The following is a 12737-nucleotide window of genomic DNA, read 5'->3' on the forward strand; positions in this document are numbered from 1 at the left end:
ATCAGAGGTCCATGGAGCCTCCTGGGGCAGAGCACAGGGGCTGAAGAAAGGGGCTGAGAGCCACATGCCAGGAGGAAAACAGAAACTATTTGGGGAAATTCGAGGAACAAAGCGAAAGCCATGGGGAAAGCGGGGTGTAGACTCCTGGACTGTGTGGTCTGAGAGACGGAATAACAATCAATCCTAGATTCAGATTAGCCTGTCCAGTCTCAGGGACACCTCCAGGTGACCAGCTCTGTGCTGACCTGACCCTTTGGCTCTCAACTCTCAACTCACCGGCTTGTTTGTTTAATCGGGAGGGATTTCTCCCAGGGACCTTTGGAAAGCACTGTTGAGTCTAAGCCTTTGTTGAGACTGGCGGCGCCTGGGTTAACACTTTCACTTTGGGGACCCATTATTTGTTAAATAAACAAGCCATCAGAAGGAGCAGAGAAACATCCCTCAGGCACTTTTCTGCCCAGCCTCTGACTCATAGATGAATCCAGGCCTCTGGAAGTAGAAAAATGGTGTCTGTGAGGCAGAGCTGGGCACCTGTGAAATCATTTCGAAGATTCTTACAAAGCAGCTGATGTTCCTCCTGGCATCTAGGACCAGATAGCATGAGTCAGTTCCCACGCTGGGTACTCTGAAGAGACTGAGGGAAGACTTTTAGGGGCAGCATCCGCCACATGCCACACGTGAATAGGAACAAACAGATTGGCTCAACAGAGGGTGCAGAGGGGTGACAGTAGGAGAAGGAATGACAACAGAGATCCAGCAGGCAGACAGAGGCTCAGGAAGTGGGCCAGCAGGTCGGTGCGGCCAGGGGGAGCTCAGAGCGCAGATGGGCCAGTGAGGCACTCACCAGAACCACTTCGGAGCTGCGGGCGGTGAAGACTTCGTGCGTCCAGGTCTGGCCAGGCTCAGGGGAGCGGTCCCCCTTGCGGTGCAGCTTCAGGCCCACAGTGTGGTGCCCCATGGTGTTCAGCAGCTGGGTCACCTCACCCGACTGCAGGTTGTCAAAGTAGATGGTGGCACCCACAATCTGGTCCCCTGAGCAGGGAGGAGCAAGAAGTGGGTAAGACACTCAGGGTCTCAGGGAAACAACACACAACCACTCAGTGTTGGACACTTGAACTGACTTGTATTCAGTGTGTGTCATGACCACCCTGTGAGGCTGGTGTGATAATACCCATTGTATAGATGAGGAAACTGAGGCTTAGAGAGGCCTATTAATTTGCCCAAAACTCGTGAGTGGTGGCATCAGAACTAAGGACTACATCTCCACCATCCCACATGACTGCCTCTCCCGAGGACCACAACCAAGAGACACAGAGTGGGCAGGGGAGGGCAGGGCGTGGGTCCTGACCATCCTGATGCAGCCAGGACTGGGCCCTCCACAGCCACTTGCCCACTTCTGCCTGCCCCCTGCCCTTCCCTCCACCACCCACGCCCACCCCAACCCAGCACCCAGCCCTCACCCTGAGGTGACTCACCCTCCTTGACCACCCCAGTGCGGGCCGCAGGGGAGTTCTGCATCACCTCCTGCACAAAGACGCCATTGTCCCTCTGGGCAATGGTCAGCCCGTGGGAGCCGCTGCCCTGCCAGTTGGGCAGCAGCAGCTCCCGGGTCGTCTCCTCTTCCTTCTCCATCTGGAATGAGGTAAGGAAATGGAGCTCAGGACAGTACGGGCATGAAGGCATAAAGAGATGAGAAAGCCAGGGATCTCTGGTGCCTTCAACTCTCGGGGAGTGGAGCATTGTCTCAAGGTATCTGCTTCCGCAGTGGAAGCCTCTCAAGGCACAGTGGAGAGGACAGAAAGTGGACAGTGGATGCAACCGGCCTTGGAGGAACCAGCCGCTCATCCCTTCCACCCAGGGCCCTGCCTCCCGATGCCACACAGGGTCTCCACCCTCCCCATCCCATCACCTCCACCTCTCTCCTCACCCTCCCTCCCACTGACCTTCTGCAGGACTCAATTCAGGAGCAAATGCCTTGCCAGGAGCCCGCCCCTCCTTCCTCTCCTCTCTTCAGTCTTTCTCCTCGGGAATCTCCGTCACACAGCCTAAGGAAAAGTTCACAGTGATGCTTGCACTCAACAATCAGCTTGCTTGGAACCCCAACCAGCTGCCACGCAAGGGACAGCTGGATGTCCTGTTCCCCAGGCCAGATCGATGCCCTGACCCCTACTACTGTCATCAATTCCATTCATACATGACTTTCCAGCCTAGGGTCGCAGAAGAGGGGTTTAGAGGAGGCCAGACTCAGATTCAAATCCTGGTTCCACATCCTCCCAGCTGGGTGACCCTGGCCAAGTCACGTAACTTCTCTGAAGCTCCATTTTCTCATCATGAAAATGGAGACAATAAAGGATCTCTGTGAGGACTGAAGAAGAGAGGGACAGAGCATGTGTGAAAAGCTCTGGGGCACAGGAACCTCACAACAAACACATTCTCATTAGGTTCTTTATAACAGCTTCAGGAGGGAGATGTTACTGTCCCTATTTTACAGATGGAGAGACTGAGATTCAGAGACGCCAGTTTGCCCGGGGTCCACAATAAGGGAGCAACTATGCTCAAGCTCTGAGTCTGTGGCTCTTTTCCCCTACACCGTATCAGAGGATGGACACTCCTCAGGGTGTCTCCAGCACTGGGGGTAACTGGCAGGCCTGAAAGCAGGGATGCTGGTGTCCTCCCTCCCCCAGCGACAAGAGTGACTCTGTCTGTCTAACTCAGTCTCAGGACCAGGGGGACCCTCACCAGCTGGGACTCCAGGAGGCCTGCCACAGGCAGCGGCTAAACAGAGGAAGCCCCGGTGCCCCCCAGGCACAGGCCCAAGCCCGAGAGGTGAGAGTACAGCTGACCTGCCTCAGGGACCTGGTGAGTCAGGGCCCATCTGCCAGCCCACCCTGGGCCCTGAGCCAGGCCCCCATAGGTGCGGGCACTTGGGAGCAAAGATGCCCTCCAGCCACAGGATGAGCTGTCAGCTCCAGAGGCACCCTGGGAAGACACCAGGCAGGACTCTGGATATGGCCACGGCCTACAGCCACCCACACAAAATGGCGGCGGCAGCGTCATCCAGAAGGACGTCTGTGAAACAGTGTGGGGGAGGCCATAAATCGTGAAGAATTTCCCCAAAGCCCCGCCCTACAGCTGTTTGCATCCACAAATTAGTCAACCAATGGATAAACACATGCCTACTGATCACCTCCCATTTGTCCAACATTGTACCGGACCCTGCAGAGCAAACCCATGAGGGACGGTTGCAGCTCAGCCCAGCTCTGAATTCTATGCTGCATTCAATTGTTGCCTAACTTCTCTCATGCACCTTCCAAACATTTATTGAATGCACTCCATGTGCCGGATGTGGAGATTTAAAAGACTTAGTTCCTGTCCAGGATATAAATTATGAGCAAGGTGCTCTGGGCATGAACAATTCAGCCTCCGAATGTTCCAGGAGGCTTCTGGAGGGAATGAAAGATAAATGGGGTCTTGAAGGTGCTAGATTTTGCCTCTGAGGACAAGACCGTGTCTCTTGGAAATTCACGGGCACTTAGCAGTTCCAATGTCAGGCAGATAACAACACAAATGAAGACAGCCACAGAGACCCCCCCCGCCAGTCTCCCCACTACCTGAACTCACACACGGTATTTACAATGTGCCTCCTCGTCAGCACAGGTGCTGGTTAGGAGCCCAGGAGAGCTGCTGACGGGTGAGCCGCCTGTTGGCACAGGTGTGAGCTGGGGAAAACACCTCCCTTCCTGACAGGCCGGGGAGCGGCTACAGGAAGTCATGCTGACCCTTCCCGATGGGAAACAACAAAGCTGGAACTTGAACGAGACCTTCCCCCAGCATCCAGCACGGAGCAGCCAGGCCCGCAGACCAGGAGCCAGGCAGGGCAGAGAAGGAAAAAGGCTTCCAGCCCGATGGCTTCCCCAATCTCTGAAGCCACCAATCGCCCCAGCACCTCTCTTCCTCCTTGAGCAGGGCCCCTTTTCTCCGCCCTGCATCCTGGTGCTGAGCCAGCTCACCCTCGCCCACATCTCGGCCCCACCCTCCCTCCTTCCCCAATGAGTCACCGCAGCTGCAACAGCTCCAGACACGTAAAGGATCACGCCTGAAACCAATCGACAAAGTGCTTGGTGGGCCAGACCCCCAGGTGCCAGAGGGGCTGGGGCTCCAGTGGCGACAGCAGTCAGTTTCCATGCCAGCACCTCAGGACGAAGCCCCAGGCCAGGAGTCCCCCAGGAGCACAGCGTGGAGGCTCAGGAGGGACCTGCTGCATGCTTCGACCCAGGCAACTAATGAGGGGAGAAGGCCATCCTGAGATGAGAAGGGTCCACAGCCTGTGAGAGCAGTAGCCGTTGGACCCGAGGCTGCAGGTTCACCCTGGCAGGGCACCCGCTGGCTTCCCAGCCGGACAGGGTGCCAACCACCCAGCCTGCTCTGCCTCGGGCCCCACCTCCTGACACAGCCAGAAAAGATTCCCCTCTTCTCTGATCTGATCTGGGCCATTCAGGTGGCCGACATGGGGGTACTGGTGGGGGATTGGAGGCCACAGTGGCAGAGGCCTGTTTTCTGCACTTGGATCCCAACCCTCAGTCTCTCCCACCCCTGGAGCCTGAACAAGCCCAGATGGTCCTTCCTTCTCCTCCCACACAAGTCAGGTGAAGCCAGGCTTCCTGGGGGCTGAGGGTTCTCCCCTGCAGCCACCCAAAGTAGGGTCTTTGGAGCTTTGGGAAATTCTGCCCATCCAGCCAAGGGTCATAAGCCTTTGGAGCCGGAAGATACCTCCGAGCCATGCCATCCAACATGGTAGCCACATGTGGCTATTTAAACTTAAATTAATTAAATTACATTAAAATTTTAGTTCACTGGTTGCAGTAACCAGATTTCAAGAGCTTAACAGCCACATATGGCTCCTCTATTATGCAGCCCAGATACAGAACATTTCCAGCACTGCAGAAAGTTCCATGGGAAGCAGTGCCTGTTATTTAGAGATGGGGAAAGTGAGGTCCAGAAAGGGGAGACTGGGAGGATGCTGGGGTCCCCCAACCAGCTCTGCTAGCTCCCCGCCTGTGCTCCACCTGACCCTGGCTCACAGTATCCTTCGTAATGGGAAGGGCTGGAGTAGAGACCCTCTAAGGCGGAGGGCAGAAAAGGAGCAAGATGGTGAGGCCACTCCAGCTACAAGGCTGAGAGGAGGCACGTCTGAGTGGGCAGGGACAGACCGCAATTCAGGCCAGAAGTAGCGAGAGAGGAACGAGCGTGTCCTGTCAACTCAAAAGCAGAAAGAGGACGTGCCCTCCAACCACAAAGAGGAGGCACCCATGCCACCTATGCGGATTGGGGACAACACCAGAGCAGATCCAAGAAGCCGAATCCTTGCCCTGGGCAGACAGTCTCCGCCGAGTATGACCTCCAGAGCAGCATCCTTCCTCCACTGCCCCCACGGAACACAGCCCCTTCCTCCCAAGCGCCAGTATGAAGTGAGCCAGGGAGGGGGCCCAGCCTAATTGCTGCAGCAGCCAAAGACAGCCTTGCAGCCTGCGTCAGTGTCAAGATGACAGAAACTGATACACACACTCTGGGCTTCAATGCCTCCATGCACCAAACCTCAGGACAAGATACACATCAGAGGGGCACAAGGTTGAGCCAGCAGAGGTGGGATACAGGAGGTGACACTCCAAGAGACAGAAGCACTCCCACCCCATGGTGGGGAAGACAGCAACAGCAAAGAACCTTCCACGAAGCACAGTGGCACTATCCACCATATACACAGGCCGGGGAGAAGCAGCCCCCATGCCCAGAAGAATGAAATGACTCACGCCCAGAGCTAGAGAGCTCCACCAGAGGGAAGCCCGTATAACCAGGACGTATAACCAGGATGAGGGCCTGGGATATTCAAAGAAAAGGGAGACACACCCAGAAGGGCAATCCACTCTCATAAACACTCGCCAGGCGGCAAGAGGAAGAGACAGCTCTACACTGAAAGAAAACAGCCAACAGGTTGAGAGAAAGAGAATTTTGCAGAGGTCCTATTGTGTGCCAGGTATTGAGCTGTGGTTCCATGCCTGGGGTCTCATTCGATCCCCAAACAATCCTATGTGATTAAGAATTAATATCCTTGGGGCTGGCCCAGTGACGTAGTGGTTAAGTTTGCGCACTCCACTTTGGCGGCCTGGGGTTCACGGGTTTGGACCCGGGGCTTGGACACAGCACCGCTCGTCAAGCCATGCTGTGGCGGCATCCCACATAAAATAGAGGAAGATTGGGGCTGGCCCAGTGGCACAGCGGTTAAGTTCGCACATTCCGCTTCAGTGGCCGGGGGTTTGCCGGTTCGGATCCTGGGTGCAGACATGGCACTGCTTGGCAAGCCATGCTGTGGTAGGTGTCCCACATATAAAGTAGAGGAAGATGGGCATGGATGTTAGTTCAGGGCCAGTCTTCCTCAGCAAAAAAAAAAAAAGAGGCGGATTGGTGGCAGATGTTAGCTCAGGGCTAATCTTCCTCAAAAAAAAAAAAAAGAGGAAGATTGCCACAGATGTTAGCTCAGTGACAATCTTCCTCAAGCAAAAAGAGGAAGACTGGTAACAGATGTTGGCTCAGAGCCAATCTTCCTCACTCCTCTCTGCCCCCCCCAAAAAGAATTAATATCCTTATTTTAGAGATGCAGAAACAGGCCCCAGAGGTAAGATGATTTGCCCAAGTTTGACTCCAAGGCCAAGAGTCTTTACCCAGGTTGAGGGACAAAGGCACAAATAAATACACACAGGATGAGAAACCACAGAGAAAGATGCACAAGGGAGATACACAGAAGAGACAGACCTATACTGGAGGAGGGTAGAGTGAGAGCCAGAGACACACACCCACAGGAAGATGGAGAGGCCTCCATGCACATCTAGAGGAAGAAGGACGCCTCGGAGAGAGGGACAGAAACACAGAGGAAGGGAGGCAGTGAGATTTGGGTGGGGACCTGGAGACCCAGGGCGCAGAAGGAGGCTCACTTTGGGAGCAGCAATGCCCACCAAGGGCCACAAGCACAGAAGGAGGGCAAGTGGCCACCAGCCTCCTTTGCCCACACACCAGCCTCATCCTGGTCCAGTCTGAGGACAGCAAACCCAGAACGGGCAGAGTCCAGGCATCCCAGAGCCCAGGATCTGAAGGGCCTTTTGGTTCTGGGGCCCATCGATGACGTATCTCTAGGAGTCAGAAATCCTAAGCTACACAGATCCCAGCTCACCTGTAGACTCTCTTGGGCCCCAGCAAGTGAAGGTTAAGAGAATTGTCCCCTTCCGGGGTTTGGTGGGCATCAGACCCACTCTAGAGACAGGCACTGGCAGGGCACGGCAAGTACTTCCACTCACTGGGAAATGGGGACAGCCACGCAGGCAGACCCTCGTCCCAAAGGAACAAGGAGAAACACAGGGGCAGCATCTCTTCCAGGGCCTAAGCCTCCAACCGGACCTCCACATGGGCAGCTGCCAGCCCTCCGTCTGGAAAACAGCGTGCCCGCTTCTAACCGGAGCAGAACTGCGCAGTGATCTTAAGAATCCCAGCTGGCATCAAGAACTTTATACTCAGCTGATTCTGGGCGGTACACCCCAAGGGAGCACTTTCAACTTGAATGGGACGTGTGTGTTGGGGGTGGAATTATCAGAATTAGACAAACAAGCTGCAAGATAGGCGCAATATGGGCACTGAAGAGACATATGGAGAGACACACAAAGACGCACACAGAAGGCATGCGCATGGAGACGCTCGTCAGCCCCATTCCCTACTCTTCACGGCCCAGAGCAGGCCCACACTCCCTGCCTTCACCAGCGCACAACTGACACCTGTCCAGGCAGCCCCAGGCCCTGCCCATCACGGAGCAGAGTCTGTGCCTCCCTCTACCTGCATGCACCTGTCTCTCTTACTCCCTTGCTACCTGAACCACTGGCCCAGCCCACAACCTCCTCCAAGAGGAAGTTTTCCCGGCCTCATCACTCCAGCCCTCGCCTCCCCTTCAGCCCTTTCCCCCTCACCCCCCACCATCAAGCTGGAGTTCTCTGTACCTCGACTGCCAGGGCAGCCCCAGCCCCACCCCAGCCAGCCAGCTGCTTTCTAGCCTCCTCCTTGACACCTTTCTCCACCCCTCTCCCCAGGGAGCTTCCGAAGCGCCCCCCCCACCTCCGGTGCCCAGCTTCAAGTTCTCACTTCTAGCAGGCAGGGAGAGTCCCTCTTCCTCCCCCATCCAAGAGAGACTCTCTCTCCTCCTTGTGACAGGGGACTGGGGGCAGCATTACATTCTGCAATGGGAAGTCCCCACACCTGGCCTTTATCCACGACCACAGGGAGTCACACACCAACTCTGAGGGTGGCACCCTCCACGGGGAGGGGGGTGAAGAAGAGCAATGCTCTGTCTCGCCCTGGGGGTAGATTACAGCTTGGGAGCGGCCCGCCGTGGACCACGGCCCAGCTCTCCGCCCAGTGGCCAGGCCTCGCTAGTGCAGGGGTGTGGGGGCCAGGCACTTGGCTGGGCTGCCAAAGAGCCGCCCCCCAGGCCAGCCAGGACACGAAGCCGGGATCAGCTCCAGGCACTTCCCCTTCCCCTAGAACCTCCGCTCCGGCCCCCGGGGACAGGGCAGGATGCCCCTCCCTGACCGCCGTGCGCAGAGCCTCGCTCAGCCTCTCTCAGCGGGGCCTGGCTCCCAGCGCTGTCCTCACCCTCCCGCCAGGCTCTAAATACAAACTTCAGGGTCAGGAACCTGTCCAGGGCCGAGAGACTTACTTCAGTCCTTACCTACAACCCCTGCAGCCCCCGGGAAACCTCCACCACCACGGCAGGGTCCCATTGCTGCCCCCTGCACTATAAGCCCCAGACACAAGCAGAGCCAACACATCCAGGTCCACTGCAATGCGAGGACCACCATGCACGGCCAGAGGGACACCCTCTCACAGGTAGTAACACATACCTCACTGCTGGGACACTAGCGGCCACAGGGACCCAAGGTCACAGCGAAATAGGGACCCCTGGACCCAAGACCTCCTGCTACAGCAGCCCAGCTGTCCCCACTGGTGGGAACAGAGGGCAGTAGGGAGGAAGGGGGCGCCATCAAAACTTGCACACAAACATTCCTGCTGAGCCCTGCGGTGGCCCCCCCACGTGGCCCCCTACACTTCCTCACCACACCCAGGGTTGCTCAGGAAGGCCTGCGAGCCCAGCGGGACGATCAGAGACCAGGGAAATAACAGCTCCCAGGAGCCTGGATGAAACCCATGGAGGACAAAGAGAGCAGATAGGCCCTAGACATGCGCCGCCACCACCACCGCCACTCAACTCAAACAGCACATTCTAAACCCTCTCGAGAGGCCACCTCCCTTCCTCATGTGCACATGCACGTGGTCAGCCCAGCTTCACGGAAAGACACTTGGGGTGTCTGGGAGCGGTGGCAGGGGGAGAGTTCCCATCAGGAGTCGGACTAGCTCTCCTGGTCTGCCTCTGTCCCCAGGCGGTTCCCAAATTCTGAGGAAGGTGGTGACCACACCCCAGAGCCCCACACACCCCTCCACCCCCACAGCTTTGCCCCAACCCCTCAAACCAGCTCCTCAGGCTCTGAGTGGTGTGCTCTGCCAGGGCCAGCCAGCCAACTCCAAGTTGAGCCAAAGAATCCAGCCTGGCAGTGTCCGGACATCTCCACCCAGGGCCTCCCTGGGACTGAAGTGACCCGGGGACCCCTCAGCCCATTCCCTGCCTTTGACCAAAGCTGGCCTTCTGCCTCCACAGGTCTGCCACAGTTCACTCTCTCGTGTCCCACCCTGAGCCCTAGACCTCCCCTGCACCAAGTCCTCAGCTCTAGGGGGTTAGCTCTTCAAGGAGCTGCCCAGACGAGGACCCCTGAATCGCTGCTGTGGGCCTCCACGTCAGCAGCACTAAGTCCGGCATGACCTATGTAGCTGCCTGTGTGTCCTTGTTCTCTGACCGATGTCGCTGCGTATAACCTCTTAAGGACAAGGCTTTACAGAGGGGCTCAGACACCCTCCAATCCCCCATCTCCAACCCCTCTAGAACCTGTGCCCTCTCTAGCCGAGCTCTTACAGTCCCTGGTCCTCTCCCACCCTCCCTCATCCCACAGCTCACAGCTCAGAGCAAGGAGGTACCCCTAAGCCTGGGTTTCTTTCTACTCCCATTGCAGGCTCTGCCTACCATGTGCCGGCCCAGCCCATCATCCCCGTGGACGGAGGAGGAAGCTTCCCCATTCAGCTTCAGAAAGGAAGTGAGTGCCACACCCTGCCCCAAGGATTTCCCTCTTGAGAGGCAGGGGAAGAGAGGGGAAATGGAAGCAAAATTTACTCCCCTCATTTAGACCCAGCACAGGTATGGAGACCCTGAAATGCCTTCCCAGGCACCTTTAATCTCTCCCTCCCTCCCCCCAACTCCCCTGCCTTCACTGGTCACTACAGTCCCCAAGCATCATCACTGTCTCCCACAAAATCAGCCCCACTCTGGTCATGTGCTAGGCTGTGGAAGGAAGGCCATGAGGTCCTTGCAATCGAGGCTGGATTCTAGCAGAGGAAACCGTTTCAGAACCAATTACGCGGAGCCCAGCATTGTGCTGGGGACGCAGAGGTAAATATCTGGGTCCCTTTTCCTCTGGAAACTGCAGGTCATTCTCTTAAGGACCTACTGCCACGGGAGGATTCCACCCAGCCTTCCCACAAACGACTGCACAAAGCAGGGCACTCAGCAGCGACTGCAGGCTTCCTGGGGGCACCTCACCCCACCTCTCCGCAGCCACACCCTGTGAAAGGCGCGAGCACACACTAGCGCACGATTCTCCGTGGCCACATTGCGCAGAGGCGCCAAAGCCATCTCCCACCTGGTGCTCCGACCGGCTAAGGCTGTGAGATGCCCCATCTGCCCACTCCGCTCCCCTCCCACGCAAGGGGCACAGCCAGCCCTGCTCAGACCCCACATGTCTCTCGTGGCCGGCACCGCCAAGAGGCTGCGCGCCCACATCCCGGGCTCTGGCATTGCAGGGGGCGCCCAGCCCAGCCAGGGGCGGGCCAGGCGCTCACACACTGCACACCCTCTCCCTGCATGGGAAAGCCTTACATAACACAGTTCTCCGAACACACCCTAAGCACACTGCCTTTCCAACTCCTCTGCAGGACCTCGCCCCCCGGCCCTCTCTCCTGGAGCGCACAGCTTGAGTGGAGGGCTCCAAAGAGGGCAGCTAAGCCCTCCTCCTACGCCGAGCCCGGCTCCTGCCCCCACCTCCCACACACAGCCCCTTCCCCCACCTCCCCTTTGCCCCTCACCACTCCTCCCCGAGTTCTGGTTTGAATTAGTCACCGGCTCCAACCACCACATTCCTCAGGCTGCTGGCGCCAAGCCAGGCGCTGGGGCGGGGGCCATCCCGCCCGGACGGGTTTGGGAGTGGGGTAGGGGAGAGAGCGCCGCCTCTAGAGGGGAAGGGGCGGTCCCGAGGGCTGGGCCACTGCAGAGCCCCCTCCCCGCCCACCCCACTGCAGGAATCTCCCTAATTATGTCCCCCCACCCCCACTCCCACCCGCCCCGCAGGGAGGCGCGCTGCAAACTTCCAGGCTCTGCAGACCCAGAGGAAGAAGGGAGTTTTCTGGAGCAGGGAAAACGGAGGGGCAAGACTAGGGCGGGGCAGCTGGAGGGGGGCCGAGGGGAGCCGCCAGGAGCCAGAAAGGGAGAGGCTGGTGGTACAGAACTGGGTGGGGCCGGGAGGACTCTGGACGCGAAGTTCAGGGCGGAGGTGTGGGGAACCGGGAGGGACAGAGGAGGGGGCGCGTGGCGCGGGGACGCAGGGGCGCCGGGAGGGGCAGAGGGGCCGCGGCCACGATCTCAGAAACTTCTCCAGTAAACATGAAATAGGAACGGAGCACTGCGCTGAGCCACCGCCCCATGGAGAAAGAGGGAGTGGGACAGGGGCCACCAGGAGACACCAGGCCAGGAATGGGACGCCCTGCCGTGCAGTAGGGCCAACAGTCAGCCCGAGAGAAATATGGACTGGGGCTAAGCACACTTCGGAGCGATTTTCCAACTTTGCCCAACTTGCGCCCCAACTCCGGAGGCAGAGCTTGGCTCCGAGGGCGCGACGCGTCGCCTCCCCGCGCGGCCCTGGGCTGCCCAGCTTGCTCCAAACTGTTCGAATCCTCACAGTGACACCCACCCAAAGCGCCTCGCCCAACCCTTGCAACCCACCTCCCCTCTCCCGTGCTCGGCGTCCTGTTCCCCGATCGCGCCAAGGTGCGCCCGGCGCCCCTACCTGCGCGCTCAGCCCCAGGGCACAGCCATATCCCGCACGGGGCCCGAGGTCGCGGTGCTGCGGCTGTTGCAGGCGGCGAGCCCCGCTCGGGGCGGGTCCGGCAGGGCGGGCGGTGCAGTCCCCGCGGCAGAGCTGCTCCGAGTGGCCGGGCCCCCGCGCGCGGAGGCGGCTCTTGTAACTCCGGCTCGGGCGGGCGGGTCTGCCCCGAGCTGTGGGGAGAGGGCGGGGCCGGGCGGGGCCGGAGTAGGGCTGGGACGAGCTAGCAAGGCCGACCCTGGAGGGCCCGGGGAGCGGGTTGCTGGTGGGGAGGGCCCTGTGGGACGTGGGGACCAGGAGGGCGCCGCGCTGCCAAAGTGCTTCTTTCCCCCTCCCCCTATCCACTGCCCCCTACTCTGGCCGGTGCCCGGATCTACCCCCTACGTATGCAGTGTGTTTCGTCGGCAAGAAACTCCTCGAAGCTCCCTGAGGCTTATCCTC

General features: G+C 58.6%; 1 protein-coding gene across 6 annotated transcripts in view; it reads right to left on the reverse strand.

Annotated features, from left to right (window-relative positions):
- AHNAK (AHNAK nucleoprotein) overlaps positions 1-12737 on the reverse strand; it is a 138996-nt gene extending 126259 nt beyond the window's left edge. For 4 of the 6 annotated variants that reach the window (XM_070230008.1, XM_070230009.1, XM_014729615.3 and 1 more), the window contains exons 1-4: positions 12261-12442; positions 1944-2045; positions 1476-1632; positions 845-1032 (exon numbers count right to left, since the gene is read on the reverse strand). In XM_070230008.1, the coding sequence (XP_070086109.1) occupies positions 845-1032; positions 1476-1632 (345 nt within the window). In that variant the 5' untranslated portion in view covers positions 1944-2045; positions 12261-12442. Of the gene's footprint in view, positions 1-844; positions 1033-1475; positions 1633-1943; positions 2046-12260 lie in introns of all 6 variants that reach the window. The other 2 variants (XM_005598236.4, XM_014729614.3) reach the window with 2 other exon arrangements.

This window comes from Equus caballus, chromosome 12, assembly GCF_041296265.1.
Source record: "Equus caballus isolate H_3958 breed thoroughbred chromosome 12, TB-T2T, whole genome shotgun sequence".
NCBI lineage: Eukaryota > Metazoa > Chordata > Mammalia > Perissodactyla > Equidae > Equus > Equus caballus.